Below are 26,089 nucleotides of genomic sequence, written 5' to 3'. Positions count from 1 at the left end.
TATATATAATCCACGGAATATGCTATACAATATATAAAATAAATACCACATACATATACCGATGAGTACATAATATCAGTGTGTCATTTGACCCCTGAAGAAACTAGCTGAGACGTTAGCAAAACATTTGAGTACCCTATCCAAAGAATACAGCGTACGCCTAAAAGCCTCAGTTGGTATTAACTATGGAAGAACCGGCTCGTGAAAGTTTCAAGTATCTTGCAAAGTACTCCCACCTCTTCAGCTGATAGTGCAAGGGTTAAGGATGAGAAGAAGAAAAGTAAAGGGAGGAAAAAGGAAAAAGTTGATCAAAGGAAGGTAGATCGATGAAGAATAACAATTAACACTGAGCCCGTTTGCGTTGCGGTGGCTAGCGGCAGTGGCAGCGTCAGAGGAAGGCGCCGCAGGGGGCTTGGCGGGGTTGGTGCGTTGAGGGGTGGCGGTAGTGGTGGCCTTGGAAGGGGTGAAACCGGAATGCCTTCGCGTTGGTATACGCTACTGGCGCTGCCCTTCCCCGACCAGCACCTGGGGCGCCGCGATTTGACGGCCCGTCGCGGTACCGATCATCCCTATTCCTTCGGTCTCTCGGCGGCCCATCGCGCTGGATACTTCTCCAATCCTTCCCTCTAGTTGCCAGCAGACATTAGACCTCCTATGTACAGCCCACCACCATCGCCCTCACCCTCCACGCAACCACCGCCCACCACTACATCAACCATCACCACGTACCACTACAACCGCCATGCGCCACCCTCGCGAGTGACTAGTCAAGGTAAACGAGCAAGGTTTATAATGAGCACCCATAGCGATAGCTCGTTCACCAGCTCACGGATGTCAAGGCTTATTGATACGCACGTGGATCATGCACTTCTCTTCGTGGTCTCCGCAGTGTTGGGCAAATTCTAATCCGTTACCGTCTTCCGACACTATCGGCTCTGAAAGATTCAAAATTACTGATTAGTGATCGCAGATTACAAATTTACTTCGCAATTAATAATACTTTCGTTGTAACAATTGCGAGCGATTATTGGAAATATAATCAGAAAGTAATCACTGCCCAACTCTGGGTCCCTGTAGCTCTGGGTCTCTAGCCCCCTTAGCTGACAGGGGGAGACCGTGATCGGTATGAGCGCTTCTTAGACTAGTTCGAACTCGAAATTAGGCGACGGTGAAATTAAACAGATACCTGAATATTAACCGTTTGTCAATCTTTTTTTGCAAAAAGACTCTTCGTTATACTTATGTTTTCCTTTGGAGGATTCAAGTTATTTTCAGTCACTTTGATAGCCCAAGCATGAACGTCCTAAATACAAGGAGACTATTTTTTTGCAGAAAATATGACCGGCTCTTAGCAGATAATATTTTAGGATTTGTTTCATTCACTGTCCCCTGGATTTTAAGCCCGATTACACTTACAAACCGCTCGCCTCAATTGTGAACTCTTCTTGTGTACGCCATTCGGATAGGATACCAGCACCATCCTCCTTGAAACAAATAGTTTGAAACAAATAGACTTGTAGGGAGATCCGAGATGTCGGTATTAGTCCCTTATGCAAACAAATTTATGCTACCTGGAACAGAAGATGAATTCTTTATGACAAAATACATGAAAAAGATGGATGGTATACATGCCAAGATATGTAAAATTATCCATCTGAATAACTTGCTTCCTTTTTGAAATATGAATAAATGTTTACCACAAATCTTATTTGTCTTCCAGACGGACATCTAATATAACTAGTTTTTTTGATGATGTTGATGTAAAGACACAAAGGTCAACTTTGCCTTATTTTGAAGTAATAGTACATTTTTTTAATCCGCTTATAATAGAGTGTTCAAAATGTGTAATATATTTTCATAGTCCATTTTCTTGAAAATATGCCACCAATTTTGAAGAAGAAATCATCTCCTGTTCGGCTGTAATGCAATTAACGTAATAATATAATATAATATTAATGTAATAAATATAACATTAACAAGTAGTAGCAGTGAGTGTACCTACTTAACCCATGATACAAATAAATACATACTATTTTCGCTTAAGGGATTAAGCTTGTAAAAACTCTTTGAGAGTTAGTCATATAATATTCCAGAGTCATTCGACTATTGCTCGTCAACGTTGTCTTTGTTGATTAACTTTGTATAATCTTACGGTTGATTTTATTTAAATAGAGCTAGGATATTGGTAGGTATAGCTTCAACAGATTGAAGTTAACACGATCAAATCATAACATACACTTTCAATTTTCTTCCAGATTACTGTGCTACATAAGCTAATTAAAAGTTTAAAGTATTGATTGGATTTATGTTGTACACGGCTTTGATAAATTCAAATGTAACATTTGCACCACCCCCCACCCCCCCTACCCCACCCTTGTTCTTAGAATCTGGGTCAGTAATTTGTTATTAGAAATCCTGTTACTAAAATTAGTTTAATAAGTACACATTTGTGTAGTGGTCATATAAAGGTATTAATTCCTTGCGAATTATTTAATTTCGATAGCTACATAAAGTTGATTGAAAATAGAAAAAACGTTATAAAATACAATAGATTATATTCTATTAATCGCAAGGGATTAATAAAATTATTTTTTATTATGCCTAATATTCTAATGCACCTATTTCCTTATTTAAATTTGTTCTGCTTCTCTTATCTTCAGCTTGGTGATGGTTTATGTGCAATTTATATTATGAATTGCTTTACTTCCATTTCACTAATTAAGTAATACCCAAGTATGTATGTGTATACTCTCTGAAAATCAAACAATAATCAATTTGGCTGGTTATTAATTAACGAAACCATACTCGATCCATTATTTTAAATGACATTATTTACTTGTAATAAGATCATAGTTAAATACAAATTTTCTTCTATTTTTCCAGGTTCGTAAATTGATATGCATATCATAAAATACTGGTATTCATTTTTTACTTGACCTTTAAAAGAAAGTGCAAGATTAAATAAAACTGACAATTATGCTATATTTAAGGCACATTGCGTTTACTTAAATGATTCAAGATATTTGAATATACTTCTGAAATTAAAAAAAAAATAATAGACACAATTAAACCTTTCTATTTATATGTATATTATTTACAAAGTAAATAAAGTCCTTTACTAGTCATTAGAAATACTTTCACATAACAATATTTTCTGTAGTCAGCAATGATATAAGATTTCAGAATAATGAGCCAAATTGATCATACAATAAAATACATATATGAGTCATTAATTATAAAAGTTATGTTAAATTGTACATGAAATTTTAAGGAAACGATTGATTTACACTATGTATACATATACTTATTTATAACGTTCAGATTACATATAACAACAATTCAGTATAACATATCCTTATTTAATTTAGATATGTCGACAATTGTTTGACTCTTAGATTAATTCGAATATGTATGTTTCTATTTTTCATTATCATTACTGCTACAGTGATCACAAGTTTTGAAAATAATTATGATGTACAGGTGGTAAGTAGATACATCATGCCTTTGTATTATGTTATAGATTTAAAAGCATAAGAATGTATTATAGGAATTCAAGAATATACGTTTTCGTGCATTTACATCACTTTCATAATGAATGACTCATACGTTGCTATATCTCCTATCTGAAAAAGAAAGATAAAGTACTAACTATAGATGCAAATTAGAAATAGTAGTGGCGTGTCACTTATTTCAAGGCAATGTATTGACCAACTGCTTCTATTTACACAGAAATCGCGGCAGAAGCAGCAAGCATTATCGGCATCGTGCATCCCCAGATTGCAATACCGTTGCTAGTTTCGGAAGCAGTTCGTCGGAAAGTCGAGGAGGTTTGAACCGTTACTACCGTCAAGCTTGGGAAAACCTGCACGAGACGGCTGGCCATAAAGCCGCTCATCCTCCACTTCGTCGCAAAGAAACCCTGGATGAACCAGGATACCGAGAAAACTATCGTGGTAACAACACTGAAAGGGATGGCTCAGAATTAGTTGTGAGCGACGTTGCTACTTATCCGTCTAGCAAACATGCCAGCATTTCTGAGAAGAAACGCCATCACCACCATCATCATCATCACCACGGTAACTCAACACCCGAGTGGAGGCAATCCCAATCTCATCACAGATACTGAACACCGCATATGCTAGAAAGGATCTTTCGCATCCGTAATTCGGTGAAACAGTACTGTGACAAGTCATGATTGGCTTGCGAGTAGGCTTTTATGATATTGTACATCAGTGAATTCCACGTACAATTCAAGAAACGTGATGAACGATTAGACACTGCGCTGGAGAGATCTTGAGCGTAATTGATGAACAAGAATTATTTAGAACGCGATCATCCTACATTTATTTTTCTATTATACAGTAAATTATTTACAACTACCTTGTTACGTAATGTAAATATCGTTTACGCTGTAGTATAAGTGAGAGGTGTAAGTTGTTTGCGAATGTAGGAGGATCATAAGTTGATCGGAGGACATGCCAAAAAAACGAGAGAGTAATATATATGTAATTAACGATTACAAGATTTCTAATAAATATTTCTTCTTTTAAGCTATTGTAGGAATTTTTGGTTACAACGATATTTCTAATGGTACAATATTCATGAAAATCACCTACTTGACAGGATTTAAATCTGCTATGGGCACCTTGGCCTTGCCTTAAGGGATTTGAACAAAGTTCTTGTAGTAACACGATATTCGAAGAAAGTATCGTTAAGGAAAGGCCGACGTTATCCATTTCAGGATCAAAATCTAGTTATGGTACTCGTTTAAGACGATAAGATAATTAATTGTATTAAAGTTTATATCAAATCTGCGTTTGCAGAATTTACATTACTGGATTATTTATATATAGTATGATATGTACGATCTTACACAGTTGAATATTTGTTCCCAAATTCGTCGAAAGTAACATATAATTAGAAACTGATACGTACTTAATCATCGACTGAAGTAAGATATTCATAAATTAAGTTTGTACATGTATTTATTTATCTCGATAAATCACAACAAATTGTAATAGTGCCATTATGGGCAAAATTTGATTAATATATCTACATTTTACACTCTTGTCATTAACGTAATACAAATGACGAATGCTAGCATACATTCAATGACATGTTACATACATGTTTTATTAGTTTTAGTCTTCATAACGCACAAAATACTTGGACTAAAAGTATTTACATAGCTTAATTGTTCATTATCTTAATCATTACAAAAATTCATGAACAAAATTTAAATGTTGTTTCATTACAAACTAAAGCAAAGTTCATTTATCATTAAGCAGTCTCATATATCACATGAAAAATGAAAAATATCACAGTTAGTTTTGCAACCACTGATCGATTAATTGTCCAACTTGAATTCTGGCATTCTTCAATTCAGTTGAATCGTTTTTAGATGGAGGATACATGTTTGCGCAATGAGCAGTACCTATAAATCATGATATCAAATTAATAATTTAAAAATACAAATATTACAATTATTCATTTATATTTATATACCATTAATATAAATGGCAGGTGCTCGAGGATTCAATGATTTTGTAATTCCCAGAACATGCCAAGGATCAACTGATCCATGTACAAATACTACATTTGTAACTTCCAAATTTAATGCGCCGTATAAAATATTCGTTCGATTGACAGCTGAATTTAACAAATGCATATTATACCTGTTGAAACATAAAAATGTAATAATTTTATATCTTCAGGAAAATAAAAGAAGTGTATATTAATGTATTTAAACGAACCTGGGTCCAAACACATCGATACATTGTTCCACAAAGAAATCCACTGGAAAAGTTTCACTGAATAAATTCGGTCGTGCGGTGGAAGTTTGGAAGAATCCAAATTCTGTGCACGTCTGATACATCCATTGACGTCCTATTAAAAAAGTGGTATTAAAATATAATAAATATACAATTGTAAAATGATGCTGCTAATATGAAAACAGTTTACCCCCTTCTGCCTCTTCACTGGTCCATGTAACGGATCGAAGTTCATGAATCATTTTACTGTACACATAGTCCAAACATTTCTTTTTCGTTGCATTCAGCATTTTATTACTTATGATTGCAAGTCTATCAAGAGGAATACCTAACTTCTCATTCGTTAAAATATCACATGCACTTTCAATAGTCAAGTTAGCCATTGCAGAATTGTTACGATTATCCTTACTGTATTGTACAATACCAGCAAAATTACTTGCTAATGTTTCATATAAATTCGAGATATCATTACGTTTGGTGTGTCCAGAATCGATAGGATCGCATAAGCTATAAATAAAGAAAGCTTTAATAACGCCTTGAATTATTTCAGTAGAAATTGAACTTTGCTTACGCGAATTTTTGAACAATTCCACGTTGCCCAAGCGGATGACGTAACATTATGTGGAACTGTTTGTTTGCTTCCGCTATTACGTTCACACATTCCTGAGAATATTCCTTCAGAGCATTTTCAACAACAACATAATATTCTGTAAATTGTAATTAATACTGTAATAAATTTGTCAAGTAAAATAACATTACTTGATGAAGTAAAATAATACATTAGGAATAAAATAAATTTTGTTTTTAACATCATTTTATATTTACCCTGAAAATCAATTTGAGCTAATAAAGGACCGCTTGCAGAAACAGCTCCATGTACTAAGTGGGGATATTTAGCACGTGACCATGCGGCCAATGATCCAGCATATGATCCTCCAAATGTAATCCATTTAGTATCATTTTGAAATTTATAATTATCATTCATCGATTTTATGAAATAGGCCAAGTCAGCAAGTGCCTGCTCAGATGTGAGATACACTAAATTTTTCACGCTTAAATCTCTATAAATATTAACAATACTGGTCATTCACAGATTAAAATGCAGTCAAATTGAAAAGTTAATAAATATTACTCACGGAACAGGGTGACTCTTCCCATAAAAGCGATGTTCCAATTGAAAACAAAGTGCCCCAAATTGTTTGGCATATTCAATCCATTGACCTTCTACCATCCATTTGGCAGTTGCACTACCCTCACCTCCTATCATTAAAAAAACAGGACCTCCTTTTTTATAGTAATCTCCATTCATAAAATATCTCTGAAAGAATTAATTATAAAATTAGAATTTTGTTAAGACTTCTTTGTTCAAAAATGTTAAACAATTGTATTAATATTTTAGATAAGTTTATTCAAAAAAAGCTTCAAATTATAGCGAAAAATGTTATATATAAGTAGATAAAGCTTATTTTGAGACTAAAATGAGTTTTAATGATTTTATACAAAAAATCTTATTATTCCAATTATTATTATTTTTTTACATTACCTGTTGCCAAACACGTGCATCGGTTGGATTAAAATGATCTAGAAATTGTGTAAACCATTGTTCTTTTGGAAGTTCATGACTTTTAGACAAAACTGGAGCACCTAAATTGCCATCTGCACTTCGTCCTCTTAAAAAACTCCGCCATGCAATACTAGTATTTACAAGACTAATAAAGAGAAAGAATAACAAATACTGACGCATTTTTCAATAGATCTAAAATTTATTGGGAATTATCTGAAAGAAATAATAAGGAGTACATTAATTGTTACTGTTATATATATATGCATTTACTATTAAAATAGTTCATAGTATTGTATTAAAAAATGAAATAGAAATAGAACAAATAGATAGAGAACAGAAAAGGTATGAAAAGTTCACACGATAACAAATGACTTCTAACAACAATCCCCTATAAGAAATCTCTGCCAAATGGATCAAGTTACACAAAACTCACGTATGAAGATCTACTTAAGAAACTATACCATCCCGTTGACTTACATATTACTAAAACTTAACAGCTTATTGTACAATTTCAATGAAAACACGAAAACACTTTGTCTATAGTATTAAATACCGAATAGTGAGAAGAAGCACACATTACAAAAAAAAACATGACTAAGTATACGACTACTCATAGAGAGCCACACCTGATTAAACATTTATGAATAACAAAGTAATTAATAGTAACTGACAGTTACTAGTTGTTAACAACTTTAAACATAATAAAATCCAATAGAAGTGTCAATGGAATTTTAAATGCAAATGGAACAAATAATCTATATCTTTAAGAAGATAAGGCTAAAAATAAAAGATTATATATTACACAGAAAGAAAGAAGTAAAATATTTATCTCTGACAATACATTTAACAATGAAAGTAAGACGATAAGATAAATAAATAACAATTATGAAAATATTTTTAGATTTAAGAAATGTAGAATACAATAATTATGTATCTTACTTTACCGATAAATATTCGTATTGATTACACAGAGGTCAAACTGTACACCTACAATTTTTTTTATTTCAATTTTAGTGATTACGAATACGTATTCAAAAATTCTTACAAAGCATAGAAAAATCTTTATATTATTAAAAAAATGCAAAAAATATATTGAGAACGCCAATAATAAATCATATTAAATTAAACATTACATACATACATCATATTTGTATTACCATGGACGGAGGAATGTATTTGTCCATGTGTATTACAGATGTATACAAAATGTTTACAAAACAGATCAAAGATACAGTTTTTTCTTATTTTTAACAGTTTCATCAGTAATCTACTTACTTTGATTAAACGTGTATAGTAACTAAGGAAAATATCAAGATTTTAAAAGTTATTTGAAACAATTTTAATTTTATAAGAAAATAATAATAGTAACTAAGTATGGGAAAAAACTTACAAACGACACAACATGCGTGAACATGCGATATTTGTTTCAAACAACACCCAACGACACCTGCTGCTGACCTGCTGTTCAGAAATCGTAGCGACATCTTCAAAACAGAAGATTAAAAACTTACTAAAAATAGATTTTATTCTGTTTTCAAATTATAAATTTTAGGTATTAGCACAAACGAAGTTTACAAAAGTAAATTGAAAAGTATTTGTGTCTTTACTATTGTGAAAGTGTATTTAAATTATTGTGTTCGAAGGTTATTTGTAATTAAGTTTTTTATTTACTATACGAAGTTAACAAATTACGACCTTCCGATGTACATAAAATGCTATCCTTCTTTAGTTAGAAAGGTATAATTATAATACATTTCTTACTATCTTGAAAACAGAATCAGATGGTTTGGTTACGAGCAAAAGGTAATGATCAGGATTGGTCATAATTCTGTTTTTTAGATAATAAAAGATTTCCTATAATTGTATCATGAAAATTACAACATTAACTAATGAACAGTGAATGTACACATATATAGAGATATATTTTCACTAGTGAATGTGAACAAGGAATAATATATGTACATAAATTTTATATATTCACTGATTATTGTAGTAAATACATCTATTACTAAATACTATTACTAGATACTGCTAGACGCATTAACAATTTTTTCGTTCTTTGAATCATTTGCTTTCACGATAATATATACGCAAATATGTGTAACCTTAAAATTATACTTAACAAGTTAGATCACTATTGAATATCGTATGATTTTATTGTTAAAAATAAGGAATAGTTTATTATTTATTGAACATAGTTCTCAAAGCATTATTATTCTTGTATTACCATAAATAATTATTGTAGCTATGTTACAACCATAAGATTGTATCTGGTATTTGATAACGAATCAACAAAATTTTACTTATCAATAGTTTCTTAACATTATTTATTATGAACGTAATACTTATATTAAAATTATTCTGTGACAAATCATTTTGCTTTCTCATGAAGCATGCAAGAAATTAGAAATTTCCAAAGACTGGAGATAATGGTTTTGTCAATTTTTTTAATTAAACAAATTACATATTTATTAAAGTGTGAACTGATTTTGATTTCATGATAAAATATTTTAATTTTATTTAAATTCTGGAAGCATAAGTAGTAACTAAGCATAATTTCTATTATTGGAAGGTTGACAAACATTCATTACATCTATAGATCTCAGACATGGTGCATGGAATCCACCAGTCATATCTTCTCTTCTCTCGTTTAAAGATTCAGTGCTCAATTTAATTCCATGAGAGAAAAGGTACGAGTGTGCCATTGGTCTATAAATAGAAAAATATTAATAACTTATGAAAACAAAATCTCCATTATTATAAATTTTTGTCTCTTATTTTCTACTGTGTCATTGATTATAATTATTTCTATTTAAACTTGCATAGATTTAGTTTTATTAATTGTCTATGTATTATTTACCTTCTGTTATTTCTTTTATCAGTTAGTGACGAGACACTGCTTGAAGAATATACCATTTTGTTACGCATTTCGATTGACATAAGTTTTTTCTTATACTCTGCATTCTCTATTTTGAGCTGCGCATACTTCTCCTCTAGTAACTTCATATGCATAGAAAGATTTTGGTAATAAGTCTTCAATTTTTGATATTTCTTGTCCTTGAATTTAATTAAGTGATAAAATATTTATTGTACAAAGTGTACAACTATTAGAGAAACTCACAATATCATGAAAACGTTGTATCGCAAGATCCGTTTGATGATTTTGAAAAGTACATATTTGGTTTAATGACTCCAGAGATTTGGTTATTGGAGTAAAATAATTTTCTATCTTTGCCAAGGATGGTTGTTGCAATTCCACAAAATAAACACCCACCTGTTTACATTGAGGACACTGCTTATCTACTATATAACAAAAGATTCATTTTTATTGGAATATTAAATACTTGACAGCTACAAGTTACTGTTAAGAAATAATTAGCTTTTGCTTATAGTTTTTCTTTAAAAATAAATCAAAATAAAAAAAGAAATATGTTGATTACCCGTTCCGGAGAATGGTTACACATAGACAAATCAAAATTTGTTAAAAAACATTTCAAGCTTTGATGTAATTACGTAAACCCAGAATGTCAAAAATTTTGAACAAAAACAAAGTTTCAAAAGTACCTATCAACCTTTACAGATTTATTTGTATGTATAAATATTTTTAATCGTGAAATTGAAAATCTGCATCTATACACAGTCATTGCGAGAGGGAGGGGGAAAATAACTTTATAGTATAAGATACTTGTGCTTCATTATATTTCGCTACTTTATTATTTCAATTATTACTATAAATTTCCTTCACACTTACCCGCTTGTTTGCATACGTCGCAAAATATATGCCCACATTGCGTTAATACGAAAGGTTGTTTTCCTCTCGCAATTGTAGCGAAACACTTGTTACAAATAAATTTATCCATTTCAGCTGTCTATTAAAAACAATTTTAAAGTGAGCGAAAAAATTCTAAACAATATTTCGAATAACGGTGACGCACTTGTTCCTTCCCTTGTGGGAATACGAGCGCGCGAATTTATATACAATTTGAAATTGTTTAGTTTTGTTCGTAAATGTATGTGTGCGATCGTGCACATGTTTGTGTTACGTACATGAATAAAGTTTTATTATTTTCAAAACCATTAATTTTCGCCATTTTATTTAGTTTCTATTCTTATTCATAACTAGCTGTGCCACGTGATTACAACCGGGTGGAATATTCTTTATTTTATATCGTTCGAGTTCGACTGACTGTTCAACCGCGTGTTCCTTCGTGAATTAGTAGGTGACCGTATTTTGTTTTCCGTAACTCAGATGTTTCAATCGATATTTCTCACAATTTCTCATTGTGAGTATAATGATGCTACAACTTTATTTAGAAATGTTGAGACTTCAAATTAAAAACGAATTTTTATGGACGGATATGTATGCCCTTCGCGATCAAAGGATTAACTAGTAGTGAACGTTTCAATAATCATTTTTTAAGAACACTTATTCAATATATTATTCTTTGTTTTTTAGATATATTTTGATTTGTAATACTTCAGTAATATCATTATATATTTTCGTTGCAAAACTGTAATTGTAATATATAAATAGTAACTTGTAAAATTATATTGAGTCTATTACAATTTGAGACGTAAGTTTCTGTCGTTTCAATTATATTGTAAGCACAAACATATTCCAATGTCTGTGGTTGTAACATGATTGTGCTACCAAAGTTCATGTTTTTGTTAATTGAAGTATTGGTGCGTTTCTACTACAGATTGATTAAATTTGGTGATGATGATTATTCCACCAGTCCGAAGTCAAAACGCGTCTAGTGTTTTTATACTTGCATCAGGAAAGATAATCTGTTTTGTTCATACTAATTCAAGTAAAATAGTAAATTGTAAAATTTGTGTTACTTATACTAATATAGTAAACTTTGTCAACTTTTGCATTTAACATAACATATTATTATCATATATAATATTTAAATAATACTAATTACTATTTAACTATTGATTAATGGAATTCAAATTACAAATGTACAAATATAATTAAAACTAGTCACTATTAAAATAATATCTGAAACTTATTACGCATTTTAGTTTCAAAATACCGTAAATACATTTTTTGTACGTTCAGTATAAAAGATTTATGATTAATATATATTTTATAATTACTAATCAAAAATTTCCTGTTATAAATGTTTAAATTGAATTAATCAATAATAACAAGATTCGAACGGTTTCTTGTAGAAAAGATAAGACACAATTTATTTATGTTCATATACAAAGTAACATTAATTTTATGGAAAGTAAAAGTAAGTTTAATGTTAATACTAAGATTGAATTATAAAATTTAAATTAAGTTTTCACGAACGTTTTAGTAGACATAGATACATTATTAAATATTAACATAAGTTTGTAACAATGCTTTTCATCACTTTCTTATCTATACATTGTTATAAGAAATGAAAATATCTAAAAAGATGAAATTTATTTAGAGACTGTAATACTTTACATTATAATTTTCAGTGAAAATCATTTACAGAGAATTTTATATTTTGTAAGTTATATGCATCTTTTTTCCTATATAGCGCAAAATCCAAGAAAGATAAGTGATGTACTTTCATTTACAATGTATATGATTAATAATAACATAGAGGTAAGTCTATATGTATTTTTACATCTTTAGTCAAAAGAAAAAATTCATTGCAATAGTAAAATTTTTCAATATTTGTAAACATATGAAGGCAAGATAACCAAATACTCTGGGTAATAATACAGTTTGAAAGATACAAAAACTTTAATCTTATTGTATGGTATCAAACAATACAAAATGTAAAAAGATTACTCTTTAGATGAAATAAATGCATTGAACGGCATCTAAGTTTGATGTATATAAAAAGTGTAAACAACTTTTCCACATAATATTATAAAACAAAGTATTTTGTTGAGTTAGGAAAAATTAAAAATAATTCACGCCTCTTTCTCATAAGCACTGAAACAAAATTTTTTATCAAGTCCATTTTGAAACTATTGAATGACAATGTTAAATCTCAACACAATCCTCCTGTCTGTTGCTGATAAACCTCTATTGTGTCTCCTTCCTCCATTTCAAGAGTTGTTGGAGTATCTAATTCATTTATGGGTTGTCCATCAAATCTAAATCTTACTGCAGCAATCGCTAGCCCCTATTGAAATACAATACAAATAATATACTTCCGGAGTAAGAATTTAAACAATTGCTTTGCAAGTACATCAAAGGAAAATATCTAATCTCTTGATAAGATAATCTATCTATATGTTGTAAGTTTTATTTTTTATTGCTCCTAACAACGAACATTGATATCGAGTCAAGTTGTTTAACATCAAAATACAATAAAAAATGAAATAAAACTTACCACACGATCACAGTAGGCATTCATTAATTTCCTGAGTGGTGTGTGTTTTTTTATTTTAAATTGAACCACTGCACTATCCTGCCCCAGTACTCTTAAATTTATATGTTCCGATTCTGTTTTAGTTTCCTGCAAAAAAGTACATTCTTCAATCACCACTTATCATATAGTATCGGTTTTGAGGTTATAAAGCGTTACCTTCTTCTCGTCCGACATGTTTACAGTTTACCACAAATATACTATCTCGTCAGTGATTGGTAATAATATTATCAAGAATTAATTGCCAGATTATATGCCAGGCTATCTAATATTCTTACAAATATACAGGCGAATAACTCGCAATAAGCCCGCTCCTTTGTAGCTGTAATCACAACGTTTCCATCTTACACAAGTAGCATACTATAGCATAGAAAGTTATTGGTATACACGCGTTTTGAAGACCGAACATGGTGGTCATAATATACGTCTAGGGAATTTTGTAATTTACTTGTGGTACTTACTATATAATCGTAATTTAGAGGAAAGCAGAGATGGGCAAAACCCTAGACTTCGAATAAATCTAAAGTTTGCCGATATGTTTGTCTCGTTCTCTTCTTTGGAAAATTTTCAAAAGAGGAAACGAGACAAACATATCAGCAAACTTCAGATTTATTCGAAGCCTAGGGTTTTGCCCATCACTGGAGGAAAGCAAGTTACTATGCCCAACTTTCAATACCCAATCAAAATGTTAAAAAGATTCAATAAAACCCAGCCGAAAAACGAATTCAAAATTATTATACAGTATTTTTATTTATACATTCCGTCAAATTTGTATGTTTAATATCAGTATACAGAATGGAGCTTTATCCACCTTGAGTATCTCCGTTATTTATGATCCTTGGAAGAAATTTGTTAGTTTCACTGTTTTGTGAGAGACTTATAGTGGTAAATCATTATTTTTTCTAAGGCTATTATGCTATGAGATTTCAAAACCTCGCATACAAATTTAAAGCATAGTACTAATTAGTCTATTAAGAAATTTTATTTAAATGTTAGACTATTATTGCAATAAAAAAGAAAGGAATAAGAATTTAAATATTTCTATTAACACAAGGAAAAGTTCCACACAGTTCTGCTTAGGAATAGGAATAATGATTAGAATATTTCGTTAACACAAGACGAAATTCCACAAGTATTTAAAACTTGTTGGTTCTAAAAAGAACCATTTTATGTTAGCAGAATGATACTCTGCCTAGGAATAGGAATAATTATTAGAACATTTCAGTCAGCACAAGAGAAAATGTCGCATATGTCTAAAATGCGTTGGTCCTGAAAAGGACTGTTTTATACTAGCAGAACTATATTCTGCTTAAGAGTAGAAATAATTAGAATATTCCAGTTAACATAAGAAAAAATTCCACGTGTTTAAAATTTGTTGGTCCTGAAAAGGACCGTTTTATAATAGCAGAATTATATTCTGCTTATTTGGAGCTGGTGTATTTAGTTACTGCCTTGGTGCCTTCGCTAACAGCGTGCTTCGCCAATTCACCAGGTAATAACAGTCTTACTGCAGTTTGAATCTCTCGAGACGTGATTGTTGAGCGCTTGTTATAATGAGCCAATCTTGAAGCTTCCGCAGCAATACGCTCGAAAACGTCGTTGACGAAACTATTCATGATGCTCATCGCTTTGCTGGATATTCCAGTATCGGGATGGACTTGCTTCAGCACTTTGTAAATGTAAATTGCGTAACTCTCCTTCCTCCTCCTTTTCTTCTTCTTGTCGGTTTTGTTAATATTCTTCTGAGCTTTACCAGCTTTCTTCACAGCTTTACCACTGACTTTCGGCGGCATGATGAACGTTCGATAAACTTAGGATCCACAAACAGACGAGTATACTCTGAGCTCGATGAGCATCGAATGATTGTACCACGGGTCGCGCGCCCCTTTTATACGGTTTGGTGGTAGTACCTCCGAACCAATCACAGCGCAGCAGGGAACGTTACTGGCCTCCTTGAATACGATTGGTGCGACGGTGCTACCGTGGCATTCTTGCAATACGATTGATTTTGTACGTATGCCATGTACACATATCTAATAAACTTTTTAACATACTTTTCTTAATTCTACGAATCTCGACGATTGTATGTAAATACGTGAAAAAACTTCGCACAAGAAGGTACTGTTTCAAGCTTTACCAAAGAACATATCACAAAATGTTTTTTTTTATTTTATTTGCGACATCACAGAATATGATATTTCGTCAAGTTTTAGAGGAGATATTCCATTTCATGAAGTAAATAGAACCGACGCTTATAATAGAATTAATATAATAACATTTCCATTCAATTGTACAAATAAGTACATTATATATCATATATAGAATAAAGTATCGTAAGGATAAATAAATTATTACAGATAGTAATGTATTGTTTAAAAGAAATTACTTCGTTTTTATGTAGTCTAATATTATTTGTTTTACATGTATTTAATGTAAATACATAACTATTTCTTTGTAAAAATTGGAAGATATATTTGCATATTTCGAATATCGTGATACATGTACGAGTAAACAACAAAATTTTACACACGTATACATAGTGTGAGAATGTAAAATAATAAAATATTAGTTTTATTACGGATTCGAAATATATTTGCTTCTTTGAGACACGTGGATTACTTTATACAGCTTGAGAGCAGATGTGAATTCTATATAGCCCTATTTGAAATTCGACCAGATGACCTTCTGTGAAAATAATAACAGAGGAAGTATAATATCCGAAATAACGAAATATTTTATTTTCGATACGTAATTTTTGCAATTCGAGCAGTAACTTAAACTAAATAATAATAAATACGAGTTGTTCAGCATTACATTAAACGATTGCTTGTTCGTTAATTTGTTAGAACCTTATATCTGAAATCATATACGATATGCAAATTGAAAAAATAACAATTATACATCTTACTCTAACTTGTTATCCCAAAAATTTGTAACTGTAAACAGTATACATTCATTTATAATTAAATAATTCTAGTAATACTGGTGTAAATTACTTCACAATTGAATAATTCTAATAATTGTGATATGAATACAACCATATTGTATATGTGAATAAACCATTGCATACCTTAACAGTTTATACAAAATAAAGTTAAAGAAATGTATGTTTCATCTAGCGATTCTCAATGTGCAAGTATGTTCGTACAGATAATTTTATTTCACGTTATTATTGCAGTAAAGTATAAGAGTATAAACTGAAAGTAATTACTATAAGAAAGTAACAAGTAGAGTATCACATTGAATAAAATGGAGATTATTCGAAACAGTAATGAAAAATGATCGAGCATTGAAAGTTCAAAGTTACTTCGCAGCAGTGAAAACCAAGGCGAGAACGCTGCTCTTCTGTGATTGGTCGACTGGAGGTACGACAAAGCGTATATAAACGAAGCCCGAGGTTCGCTGCTCATTCGCTTCAATCGCATCGTACTGAACAGTGTGATCAGTGTAGTAGTCTTTTGTTTTTCTTTGTTCTTTTATTAAAGTACATTATGTCTGGTCGTGGCAAAGGTGGTAAAGCAAAGTCGAAGGGAAGGTCCCGTTCTACCAGAGCTGGCTTACAGTTTCCCGTTGGACGTGTTCATAGACTGCTAAGAAGAGGTAACTATGCCGAACGTGTCGGAGCAGGAGCTCCCGTCTATTTGGCTGCTGTTATGGAATATTTGGCTGCCGAAGTTCTGGAATTGACTGGAAACGCAGCACGAGACAACAAGAAGTCAAGAATTATTCCACGACACGTTCAACTTGCTGTTCGCAATGACGAAGAGTTGAACAAACTCTTATCCGGAGTCACCATTACTCAAGGAGGTGTTCTACCGAATATTCAAGCGGCTCTTCTGCCGAAGAAAACCGAGAAGAAGGCTTAAAATTTCGCTAAACTATAACCCAAATGGCCCTTTTCAGGGCCACAATTAATGAGACAAGGGAACATCTTTTGTTTTATAATGGTTAAAAAAAATTAACTTGAATTTTATAAAATACGATTCTGGTTTATTTTCATGTTTATAGAAATCAAGTTTGATATAGACATTCAGAATGAAACGGCATAACTTAATTTTTGTAAGGAAAAGAAAATATGTATATTTTATATACTTAAATAATTTCTAGTAGAAGTTTTGACAAATATTCCAACCTTACTGTTGGCATTATGTACAATTATGTGTAGTATTTTATTTTCAATGTTACGGTTTGAATTATTTAAATATAATTATGCACATGTATTGAGATCAGAGGTCTTCAAACTTTAAAGAAAACCGTCTTACGCAAAAATGTTTGAATTCTAATATTCGAGTTTCTATGTTTAAGTTTATTTTAATTCTTTTATTTTTATATAAAAGTATTTATATTGATTGAATTTTTACTCGTTAAATACAACACGTTATTTAAAGAAAGTCTTCGATTAAAGTAAATATTTGCTAAACTCTGAGAATAAAAAATAACTAATATTTACTAGAGTATACAATACAGAAATACAATAGCCGGAAAAGTTAAAGTAACATGTTTGTTCTAAAATTTAGGAGTAGATGAATTAAATGAAATAAATAAGATACTTGATATGATATGATACAAGAAAGATATATATTTTTATGATAGTTAAATTCTAACGATATTACCAGAAAGAAATATTCTTTCCTAGGAGTCGCATTTTTTATTGTAGAAAAGAATGGTCTAAATTTCTTAATCGAAATATTCTATTCAGCTTTTCAGTTCTATCAAATTCTTGCCTGTACCAAGAATTTCATAACTCACTGTATAAAAACTCTTTTTATTTAATGCATCAGTAATACATATACAGACAGAATAAATTTTACACTGACTGTATACATTTAAAATGAAAATAATTTAAACAAATTTCTTCGCTAGACATAGAGGGTACGAATATTTATGAGACTGACTGTACGTATTCTCCCAACGCTCCTGTAACGGTCATTTCAAAAATGACGCCATGATTCATACGTACATCAAGAAACTCTAAATGCTTGTTCGCGATAAATACGATATGGTTGCTGCTGCTGCTGTTACGTTCGATATAAAACCTCAAAAACTTGTTCAACTTATAGCATACCGGTTTTAATATCTCCCCTATCGAAGAATTCATTGTTGATTTACATTTGAACGCGAACGTTTTGATTTTCCTTTGTTGACGATGTCTGCATGGCAACGAGTATACGGGACAATTCTCTCGCTTGTTTCTTGTAAACGCATACCATACCGTTTTCCAAACATTGCGATGATAACCTCAGGTTTGTGTATATCATGTATCGATAGATCTCTACCGCGGCATAAGAGTCCATCTGTGTATAAACTGAAGTTGGCGTGGACCCAGTGGGCTGTTATGCTACAGTAAAGTCCTATCGACAGATTCTAAATGCAGTTCCCGATAAAAGTCTTCGCACACGAGATAAAATTTTGGTCAACCTAATTTTATTTGTATTACAATTAAGATTTTGAAAAATGTAATTGCTCATAATTATGTAGAATTCATCTATTACAAAGTAGTAGAGATGCGAAATGAATTGAATAATTTTTTTTCAAATGAAAGAAGAATATTTCTTTCCGTGGTATAAATCGAAATTGCAGTTTCGTTAAATCCATGCCTAGACGATTACGAGCTGTAATTTAAGCAAAAGGTTACCCAACAAAATATTATTTCGACACTGCATATTAAAAGCAATTCGGATTAATAAAAATGAATCTTACTTTACTAAAACTGTTCCCTTCAAGTTCATTTCGTCAATCCAGTCTTTATTTCAGTCTTTGTTTACTGGCGAATTTTGAACACGTTCTTCGAGTCTTCTCCACGATCTTATACTACAGTGGGTGTAGAAAGTATTCGTACACCAATCAATTTCCAAAAAAATTATGTAAAATTGTAATTTATTAACTTATTTTTTATAAACACTGACATTCTACATATTCTCGGAAATCTCTAGAATAGATAGATTACAAACAAAAATAGCTATTTATGTAAGTTGGAAAATTAACCAGAAAAAAGCAATTAATCGATACAAATATTAAAGCAATAAGTATTCGCACAACTGTTTAATTTTTAAAACTTCGTTAAAAAAAAAGAAATTTACATTAATTTACAAGTATATAATACTTCCTTCGTGGGATTTCCTTTTGATTTTATAATTATTGCAACTCTTCTAAGCATTAAATTAACTAAATTATTAGTTATTCGAAGTGGGATCTTCTTCAATTCCTCTATTAGAGCCATTTTAAAAAGTACTTTACTGAAAATTTGCTGTTTTCTAATTCGTACGGAGCAATACACTAATGTGTTTATGTTACAAACTCTACCGTAAATGGTTCGTCATAAGAATCGTACAAATACTTATTGCTTCTATACTTTTACCCATTTTTCGCATGATATTGTATTGAAATGTTGTTTGGACTATATCTATCTTAGAGACTTCCGAGAATATGTAAAATATCATTTATTATAAAAAAATAAGTTAAGAATATATTCTACACCCACTGTACATAGATAAAGAATCTCTCGGTCTTCTCAAAGAATTTTTTGGTTTTGTCTGCAGCGGTATCTCGGTGTCTAGTCCAAGTAGGTAGTAACGACCACCCGTTTTACGGGTTATTATAGGGGCCCTTAGTCTACAGGGCTCTCGAGTACATACCCAGCATGCCTATAGATTGAGACGGCCCTGGAGTCCACTGAGTTGGCACCTCTTTTGTTCTACACGCATAAGCTGCACACAACTGCGCCCGTTACAGACCCTTGCGTCGATCCAAGGGCCTCAGGCCCCAGGGGGCTCTTTGTATTCCATCTGCTGTATATTCCACGAACAGGACTACCGCAGCTGAATATTTATTGCACCTCTTAAACTGAAGAGCCAGTTTGAACATGATCCACCTTCTGGACAGTAAAACGGCGATCTTTTGTGAAAAACTAGCGAAATAATCACCCTATAGTAATATATAGTCTTTTTTAAACACATCAAACGCCACGCCGGTCCCTACCCTGAATTTTTGATTTAAGTTATGCTCCCCATGCTTGTCTCTGTGATTGAATATTTTCTTTAAAAGGCGTTAATCCCTGTGGAATCAAAAATAATAAATAAAGAATATGATACTTTAACAACAAACTGATGTGAGTTTATAGAGATGGGGATTCCTTTGTAGTGTTATAGGTAACGTTCGTAGTCTTGGATTGGGACTACTCTAAATTTTGATTACCTGGATTATTATTGTTTAAATGTAGACTGAGTAACGAACGGCCTTCAAATGTACACAATATACAACCACGTTGATATTTCGATTTGGAAATAAATATTTCCAAATGCGATGATATACATGATATAAATGATATATAACTAAGGTTGTTAAGAATGCGAGCAATAGACTAGTTTTAATAATTGTTTCAATAATCTAAAATTTACAGTTTCTTCGTTGAAGCAAGATTGTCTCTGTACGGCTAATAGTAGAGTAGTGTTTATAGTATTTAGTTACTAGAAATTCATTTTCGAAATTTTAAAAAATTCATTGGGATGCATTTAAATATTAGTAAAGACCACAATATCTCTAAATTTCAAAAATTATTCAATTTGAAATGACCCAATAATAAGTAAAATACACAATTGATATTATAATAATATAAATTAAAAACGTGCGTATAGGAAATGATTTTGTGGATACGGATTAGAAAAAAAAGTTTTCTTAGAGCTCAGTATTTGAACTGTTCCTTTGTCTAATATTTTGTTGGCCCTAAAAAGGGCCGGTTTGTTGCATATAATTGCAATGAGATTTAAGCACGTTCACCACGAATACGGCGTGCTAGTTGAATATCTTTGGGCATGATGGTAACTCGCTTGGCGTGGATAGCACACAGATTCGTATCCTCGAACAATCCAACCAGATAAGCCTCACTGGATTCCTGAAGTGCCATTACCGCCGAGCTTTGGAAACGAAGATCAGTTTTGAAATCTTGAGCGATTTCACGTACGAGCCGTTGAAACGGTAGTTTCCGAACCAACAATTCGGTACTTTTTTGATAGCGACGAATTTCTCGAAGTGCCACAGTTCCGGGCCTGTAACGATGAGGTTTCTTCACGCCACCAGTAGCTGGAGCACTTTTACGAGCAGCTTTCGTTGCCAACTGTTTTCGCGGAGCTTTACCTCCCGTCGATTTACGAGCAGTTTGCTTTGTACGTGCCATAGCAATGACTAAACACACAGTAACGGTTGCTTTCCAAGTTTCTCGTACTTTTGAGATGCCGTACGACGCGCTCCTTCTTATAAGCACGCCACATGAACAATGCACGATGCTGATTGGTTCGTGACCAGGTGCAAGCCAGGAATGTTCGTTGCGATTGAAATGCCTGCTCTTGATTGGTCCGCGGTGGAGTGGTAGGGGACGGAACAGCCTGAACGCTCCCTATATAATGAGCACATTTTGGAACAGATGGCATATTCGAGTCGACTTTCAAGGTGTTCGTTTACTTGAAGAAATTGTATCATCATGACTGGCCGTGGAAAGGGAGGAAAAGGATTGGGAAAAGGAGGAGCGAAGAGACATAGGAAAGTACTTCGTGATAATATCCAGGGTATCACCAAACCCGCTATTCGACGATTGGCAAGACGTGGCGGAGTTAAGAGAATCTCTGGCCTGATTTACGAAGAGACTCGAGGTGTACTCAAGGTGTTCCTTGAGAACGTGATCCGTGATGCTGTTACCTACACGGAGCATGCAAAGAGGAAAACTGTAACCGCAATGGACGTTGTCTATGCTCTGAAGCGTCAAGGAAGAACGCTCTACGGATTTGGAGGTTAAATTCCATCAACGTACTCCAAAACAAATCTTAAACAAACGGCTCTTTTCAGAGCCACAAATTTGTAAACGTGGAAACATCTCTCTGGAAATATACCATTATTGAATAACTAATCAAACATTTTTATATCCAACAGCAGCTAATCAATTTATTCCTTAGTTCTTTTCCAGTTAAAAATCTTGGTTTTTTTATCTAGGCAAGAATTTTATTGTAAAGGTAGTAGAACATTCTGGAACGCCAATTCAAGTCATACTCAGGATAATTGAAACAAAATCTAAAAGAATTGTATACTTGGAAATTGTAGTCAATTTATAGTTTCATCACTATTCAAATGAAATATTTGCAACTGTATGTATACAAACTGTTTCTTCGTTACAGTTTTTGGGAAAGATTTCGTTTATAAAATGTATTTTTTGTAAGATGATAAAGGGAATTTAAAATGTATACAAAATTCATGCTATATGCATGCATAATACAATTCGAATATGAAGTATATGTATATGTATAAATACTTTCTTATTTATCATGTCTAACCTACAAGTTACTTATTAAATACTTATTAAATTAATACATTTTTAACTTTTATGCTAAAAATGTTTCTTTCATGATATCGATTAATTAAAATAAAATAAACCGTTATAAATTTCAAACCATAACCAACGTAATATATTCGTAAATGAATAAATTAAAAAAAAGTTTGTAAATAGACACTTCTGAGATTGTACATTTTATCTGATAAAACTTAAGAAATAAGAAAACATGTAGAACATATTTATTTAAAGATGAATCATAAGAGAGTATTACGTAAATGCGTGCAATATAGGCAAGTGTTTTTAATTGTTCGTAACGACGCAAATGTTATATTATTGCATTATACATTACTTTTTGACATTTTTTCAGTAGTCTGATTATCTCTAAATCTAACCTATTACACTTTGTAAAATTTTCAAGTAGAAACATGTCTACGGATAATAAAATTCTAGAAGAATCTAAATCTATTTTAAAAGACATGTATTTTGCTGGTGTTAAAGCAGTTTCGCCAAAAGCTCTTGTAATAAATAAAGTTAAATGCAAAGATGGGATATTACAAGTTTCTGATCAAAGTTTTCCATTAAAAGAGAATGTTTATTTGGTTGGCTTTGGTAAAGCTGTGATGGGTATGTCGATAGTTTTGGAGTACATACTTGGTGATCGTTTGAAAAAAGGTATAGTCAGTGTGCCTTCTGCATCGACAGATGCAATGTGGGAGTCCGAAGACAAATCTTATTTTCCCAAATTAGCATCTAGCGTGGTCGAATATCGTGAAGGTAGTGTAAATAATCAACCAGATGACAGATGTCTCAACACAACACACGATATTATAGATTTGGTAGAATCATTGACAGAAAATGATAGTTTAATCGTACTAATTTCGGGTGGAGGATCCGCATTACTGTATATGCCAAGACCAATAATTGATCAGGAAGACAAATTGCTTCTTTGTAAAACACTTCAAAATGCAGGTGCTGATATCAAAGAATTGAACACAGTAAGAATGAAGTTATCTATGGTAAAAGGTGGTGGTTTGGCTAGAATGGCTTATCCAGCCTCTATTATCACTTTAATTTTATCCGATATAGTGGGTGATCCTATAGATTTAATTGCTAGTGGCCCAACAGTATATAATAGTAAAGCACCTAGGCAAGTAAGAGCTGTGTTAAAAAAATATGATTTATTTGATAAATTAGAAGGAGACGTAAAGAAAGCTATTACATCTAAAGAAACTTTTAAAGATAAGCCTCTATTGACTGGAAGAAGAAAACAAAAAGCATTTAAACATGTAAATAATATTATTCTGGGAAATAATGAAGTGGCTGTCCAAGCAGCTGCTCTCGAGGCACAGCGCAAACAGTTAACTCCAATAATATTACGAACAGATGTTACAGGCAATGTACACGATGTGAGTTTAGCATACGCTCATATAACAAGTTTAATATGTCTTGTATTAGATAAAACATTGGAGAGAGAAGAATTCTTTGAAAAAGTAAAAGATACTCCAGTACTTTCATTACCTACTACTAAAGTGGATGAAATTTATAATTTGATTGAAAATGTGAGTGGCGAAGGAATAGTATTGATTGGTGGAGGAGAACCAACAGTAATAGTTAAAGGAGAAGGAAAGGGTGGTAGAAATCAAGAACTAGCTTTACATTTTTCCTTAGACTGGTTAGCAAAGATTAAGAGTAATCCCCGATTTGCTGAGTATGATGTAATAATGTTAAGTGCAGGCACAGATGGTCAAGATGGTCCAACTGATGCAGCAGGAGCATTCGGTTATCCTGCTATTGGACCAATAATTCATGATGTGTATGCAAAAGCAAAATTCTTAGCTTCAGAAGGAATAGTTCAGCTAGAGATGAAGAAAGAAGCTATAAAAAAAAAAGAAGAAGAACGACAACAATTAGAACAACAACAGCCTCAGGAAATATGTAAAAAACACGAACTGAGTGGCTTTGTGATACTAAAAAAGGAGGATACACAAAACAAAGTAAAAGATGATAAAGTAACAGAAAAAGAAGGTGCTTCTGATCCAGAAAATGCAGATGATTTGGAAGAAGTACTTCCGCTGATATATCTAACAATGGAAGTGGAGCGTATGTTGCCTGAAAATGCTTTAAACGATAACGATACATATAATTTATATTCGCGATTTAAAAAGGGTTCAGAATTACTGAAAACTGGCTTCACTGGCACTAATGTTATGGATTTACACTTTATTTACATCAAAAAACGAAAGTGTGACTGTAAAATAGATTTTATCGAAAAAGAGGTGTCTGAAAATGCTTTAGACAATCATGATTTGTATATTGATCCTTCAACTATTGAAAGATACAGAAGAATGCGTACAAAGATACCTTTTGACTGGGATCATTACTTACGTAGACCAACGCATATTGTTAAAGATGAGGCTGATCATGTCAATATAAAAATTATTGATGATAATTTGGCAGAACCATGTTGCCGCAAAGATAGAAAATTTCCACTTAAAAATCATTTAAAAGACAAAGATCTACCACTATGATGTATTTTATTAAAAAAAATATCAATATTATATTGGTCAAATCAATTTAGTATAAATCGAAAATTTTATATGTTCAAAAATATATGTATAAATCACAATGTAATTATATATTGAATAAATAGTATATTCATTCAAATTATCATCAAACTTTAAAAAATATAAAATGCAGTAATTGTCACATTGATTATTTAAATATGTAAGATTCATAATTCGCTTAACTTTTTGTAGATAGAAGAGCAACATATAAAATACATGCAACCATATATATATATATATATATATATATACAATACGCATTCCGTTACAATGAATTAATTTAGTTACAAATTTTGTGATTATAATTTTGACATTCATTTATGACTAATAGTTAAACTTAAATAATTTACAGATAATACATAAAAGTGTAAAAGTGTCACGCTATTGTATTTTTATATGCATGCGTACAGATTCACACACGCACGCGCATACGCAATGTACAATTTAATATTTTTGTTTACCGGTGCATGTAATATGTGAGAAATTTCTAATATAAATATTATCACTAT

At 31.9% G+C, this 26,089-nt stretch overlaps 9 protein-coding genes across 18 annotated transcripts in view; 4 read left to right on the top strand and 5 right to left on the bottom strand.

Moving 5' to 3' along the window:
- The window catches only part of LOC128873794 (uncharacterized), an 80,788-nt gene extending 75,956 nt beyond the window's left edge, over positions 1-4,832 (top strand). The window contains exons 11-12 of one of the 2 annotated variants that reach the window (XR_008456486.1): positions 375-772; positions 3,730-3,855. Coding sequence is in view for 1 of the 2 variants with exons in the window: in XM_054117648.1 (XP_053973623.1) it covers positions 3,730-4,126 (397 nt within the window). In the remaining variant the exon portion in view is untranslated. Of the gene's footprint in view, positions 1-374; positions 773-3,729 lie in introns of both variants that reach the window. The other variant, XM_054117648.1, reaches the window with a different exon arrangement.
- A 271-nt stretch (positions 4,833-5,103) lies between these two features.
- LOC128873798 (putative serine protease K12H4.7) lies at positions 5,104-8,822 on the bottom strand. 6 transcript variants are annotated; one of them, XM_054117654.1, is made up of 9 exons: positions 8,726-8,822; positions 7,315-7,548; positions 6,908-7,089; positions 6,597-6,832; positions 6,343-6,478; positions 5,962-6,278; positions 5,754-5,886; positions 5,506-5,675; positions 5,104-5,434 (listed from the first exon to the last, which is right to left on the bottom strand). In XM_054117654.1, exons 2-9 carry the CDS (start codon positions 7,513-7,515, stop codon positions 5,325-5,327), a joined length of 1,485 nt encoding a protein of 494 aa, XP_053973629.1. In that variant the 5' UTR covers positions 7,516-7,548; positions 8,726-8,822; the 3' UTR covers positions 5,104-5,324. The 6 variants fall into 6 exon arrangements, with proteins under 6 accessions (XP_053973629.1, XP_053973630.1, XP_053973634.1 ...); XM_054117655.1 differs by having other exon boundaries at positions 8,611-8,752; XM_054117659.1 differs by lacking the exon at positions 8,726-8,822 and adding an exon at positions 8,477-8,492.
- A 2-nt stretch (positions 8,823-8,824) lies between these two features.
- LOC128873800 (RING finger protein narya) lies at positions 8,825-12,404 on the bottom strand. 3 transcript variants are annotated; one of them, XM_054117664.1, is made up of 4 exons: positions 10,776-11,046; positions 10,457-10,609; positions 10,196-10,392; positions 8,825-10,044 (listed from the first exon to the last, which is right to left on the bottom strand). In XM_054117664.1, exons 1-4 carry the CDS (start codon positions 10,797-10,799, stop codon positions 9,882-9,884), a joined length of 537 nt encoding a protein of 178 aa, XP_053973639.1. In that variant the 5' UTR covers positions 10,800-11,046; the 3' UTR covers positions 8,825-9,881. The 3 variants fall into 3 exon arrangements, with proteins under 3 accessions (XP_053973639.1, XP_053973638.1, XP_053973637.1); XM_054117663.1 differs by lacking the exon at positions 10,776-11,046 and adding an exon at positions 11,087-12,404 and having other exon boundaries at positions 8,827-10,044; positions 10,196-10,335; positions 10,457-10,638; XM_054117662.1 differs by lacking the exon at positions 10,776-11,046 and adding an exon at positions 11,087-12,404 and having other exon boundaries at positions 8,829-10,044; positions 10,457-10,638.
- Positions 12,405-13,039: 635 nt separating this feature from the next.
- On the bottom strand, positions 13,040-14,068 carry LOC128873805 (small ubiquitin-related modifier 3). Its single transcript, XM_054117670.1, has 3 exons — positions 13,857-14,068; positions 13,662-13,787; positions 13,040-13,451 (listed from the first exon to the last, which is right to left on the bottom strand). Exons 1-3 carry the CDS (start codon positions 13,872-13,874, stop codon positions 13,317-13,319), a joined length of 279 nt encoding a protein of 92 aa, XP_053973645.1. The 5' UTR covers positions 13,875-14,068; the 3' UTR covers positions 13,040-13,316.
- Positions 14,069-15,079: 1,011 nt separating this feature from the next.
- LOC128873803 (histone H2B-like) lies at positions 15,080-15,565 on the bottom strand. The gene has a single exon (XM_054117668.1). The coding sequence runs from the start codon at positions 15,488-15,490 to the stop codon at positions 15,119-15,121; it is 372 nt and encodes a 123-aa protein (XP_053973643.1). The 5' UTR covers positions 15,491-15,565; the 3' UTR covers positions 15,080-15,118.
- A 1,548-nt stretch (positions 15,566-17,113) lies between these two features.
- LOC128873802 (histone H2A-like) lies at positions 17,114-17,599 on the top strand. The gene has a single exon (XM_054117666.1). The coding sequence runs from the start codon at positions 17,189-17,191 to the stop codon at positions 17,561-17,563; it is 375 nt and encodes a 124-aa protein (XP_053973641.1). The 5' UTR covers positions 17,114-17,188; the 3' UTR covers positions 17,564-17,599.
- Positions 17,600-21,418: 3,819 nt separating this feature from the next.
- On the bottom strand, positions 21,419-21,919 carry LOC128873801 (histone H3-like). Its single transcript, XM_054117665.1, has one exon. It carries the CDS (start codon positions 21,868-21,870, stop codon positions 21,460-21,462), a length of 411 nt encoding a protein of 136 aa, XP_053973640.1. The 5' UTR covers positions 21,871-21,919; the 3' UTR covers positions 21,419-21,459.
- A 205-nt stretch (positions 21,920-22,124) lies between these two features.
- Positions 22,125-22,536, top strand: LOC128873804 (histone H4). Its single transcript, XM_054117669.1, has one exon. It carries the CDS (start codon positions 22,174-22,176, stop codon positions 22,483-22,485), a length of 312 nt encoding a protein of 103 aa, XP_053973644.1. The 5' UTR covers positions 22,125-22,173; the 3' UTR covers positions 22,486-22,536.
- A 602-nt stretch (positions 22,537-23,138) lies between these two features.
- On the top strand, positions 23,139-26,088 carry LOC128873797 (glycerate kinase). 2 transcript variants are annotated; one of them, XM_054117653.1, is made up of 2 exons: positions 23,139-23,306; positions 23,387-26,088. In XM_054117653.1, exons 1-2 carry the CDS (start codon positions 23,266-23,268, stop codon positions 25,542-25,544), a joined length of 2,199 nt encoding a protein of 732 aa, XP_053973628.1. In that variant the 5' UTR covers positions 23,139-23,265; the 3' UTR covers positions 25,545-26,088. The 2 variants fall into 2 exon arrangements, with proteins under 2 accessions (XP_053973628.1, XP_053973627.1); XM_054117652.1 differs by having other exon boundaries at positions 23,384-26,088.
- The last annotated feature ends 1 nt before the right edge of the window (position 26,089 follows it).

This window comes from Hylaeus volcanicus, chromosome 3, assembly GCF_026283585.1.
Source record: "Hylaeus volcanicus isolate JK05 chromosome 3, UHH_iyHylVolc1.0_haploid, whole genome shotgun sequence".
In the NCBI taxonomy this organism is placed as follows: domain Eukaryota; kingdom Metazoa; phylum Arthropoda; class Insecta; order Hymenoptera; family Colletidae; genus Hylaeus; species Hylaeus volcanicus.
Note: the sequence above shows the minus strand (reverse complement) of the source record. Positions and strands in the feature narration are given on the sequence as shown.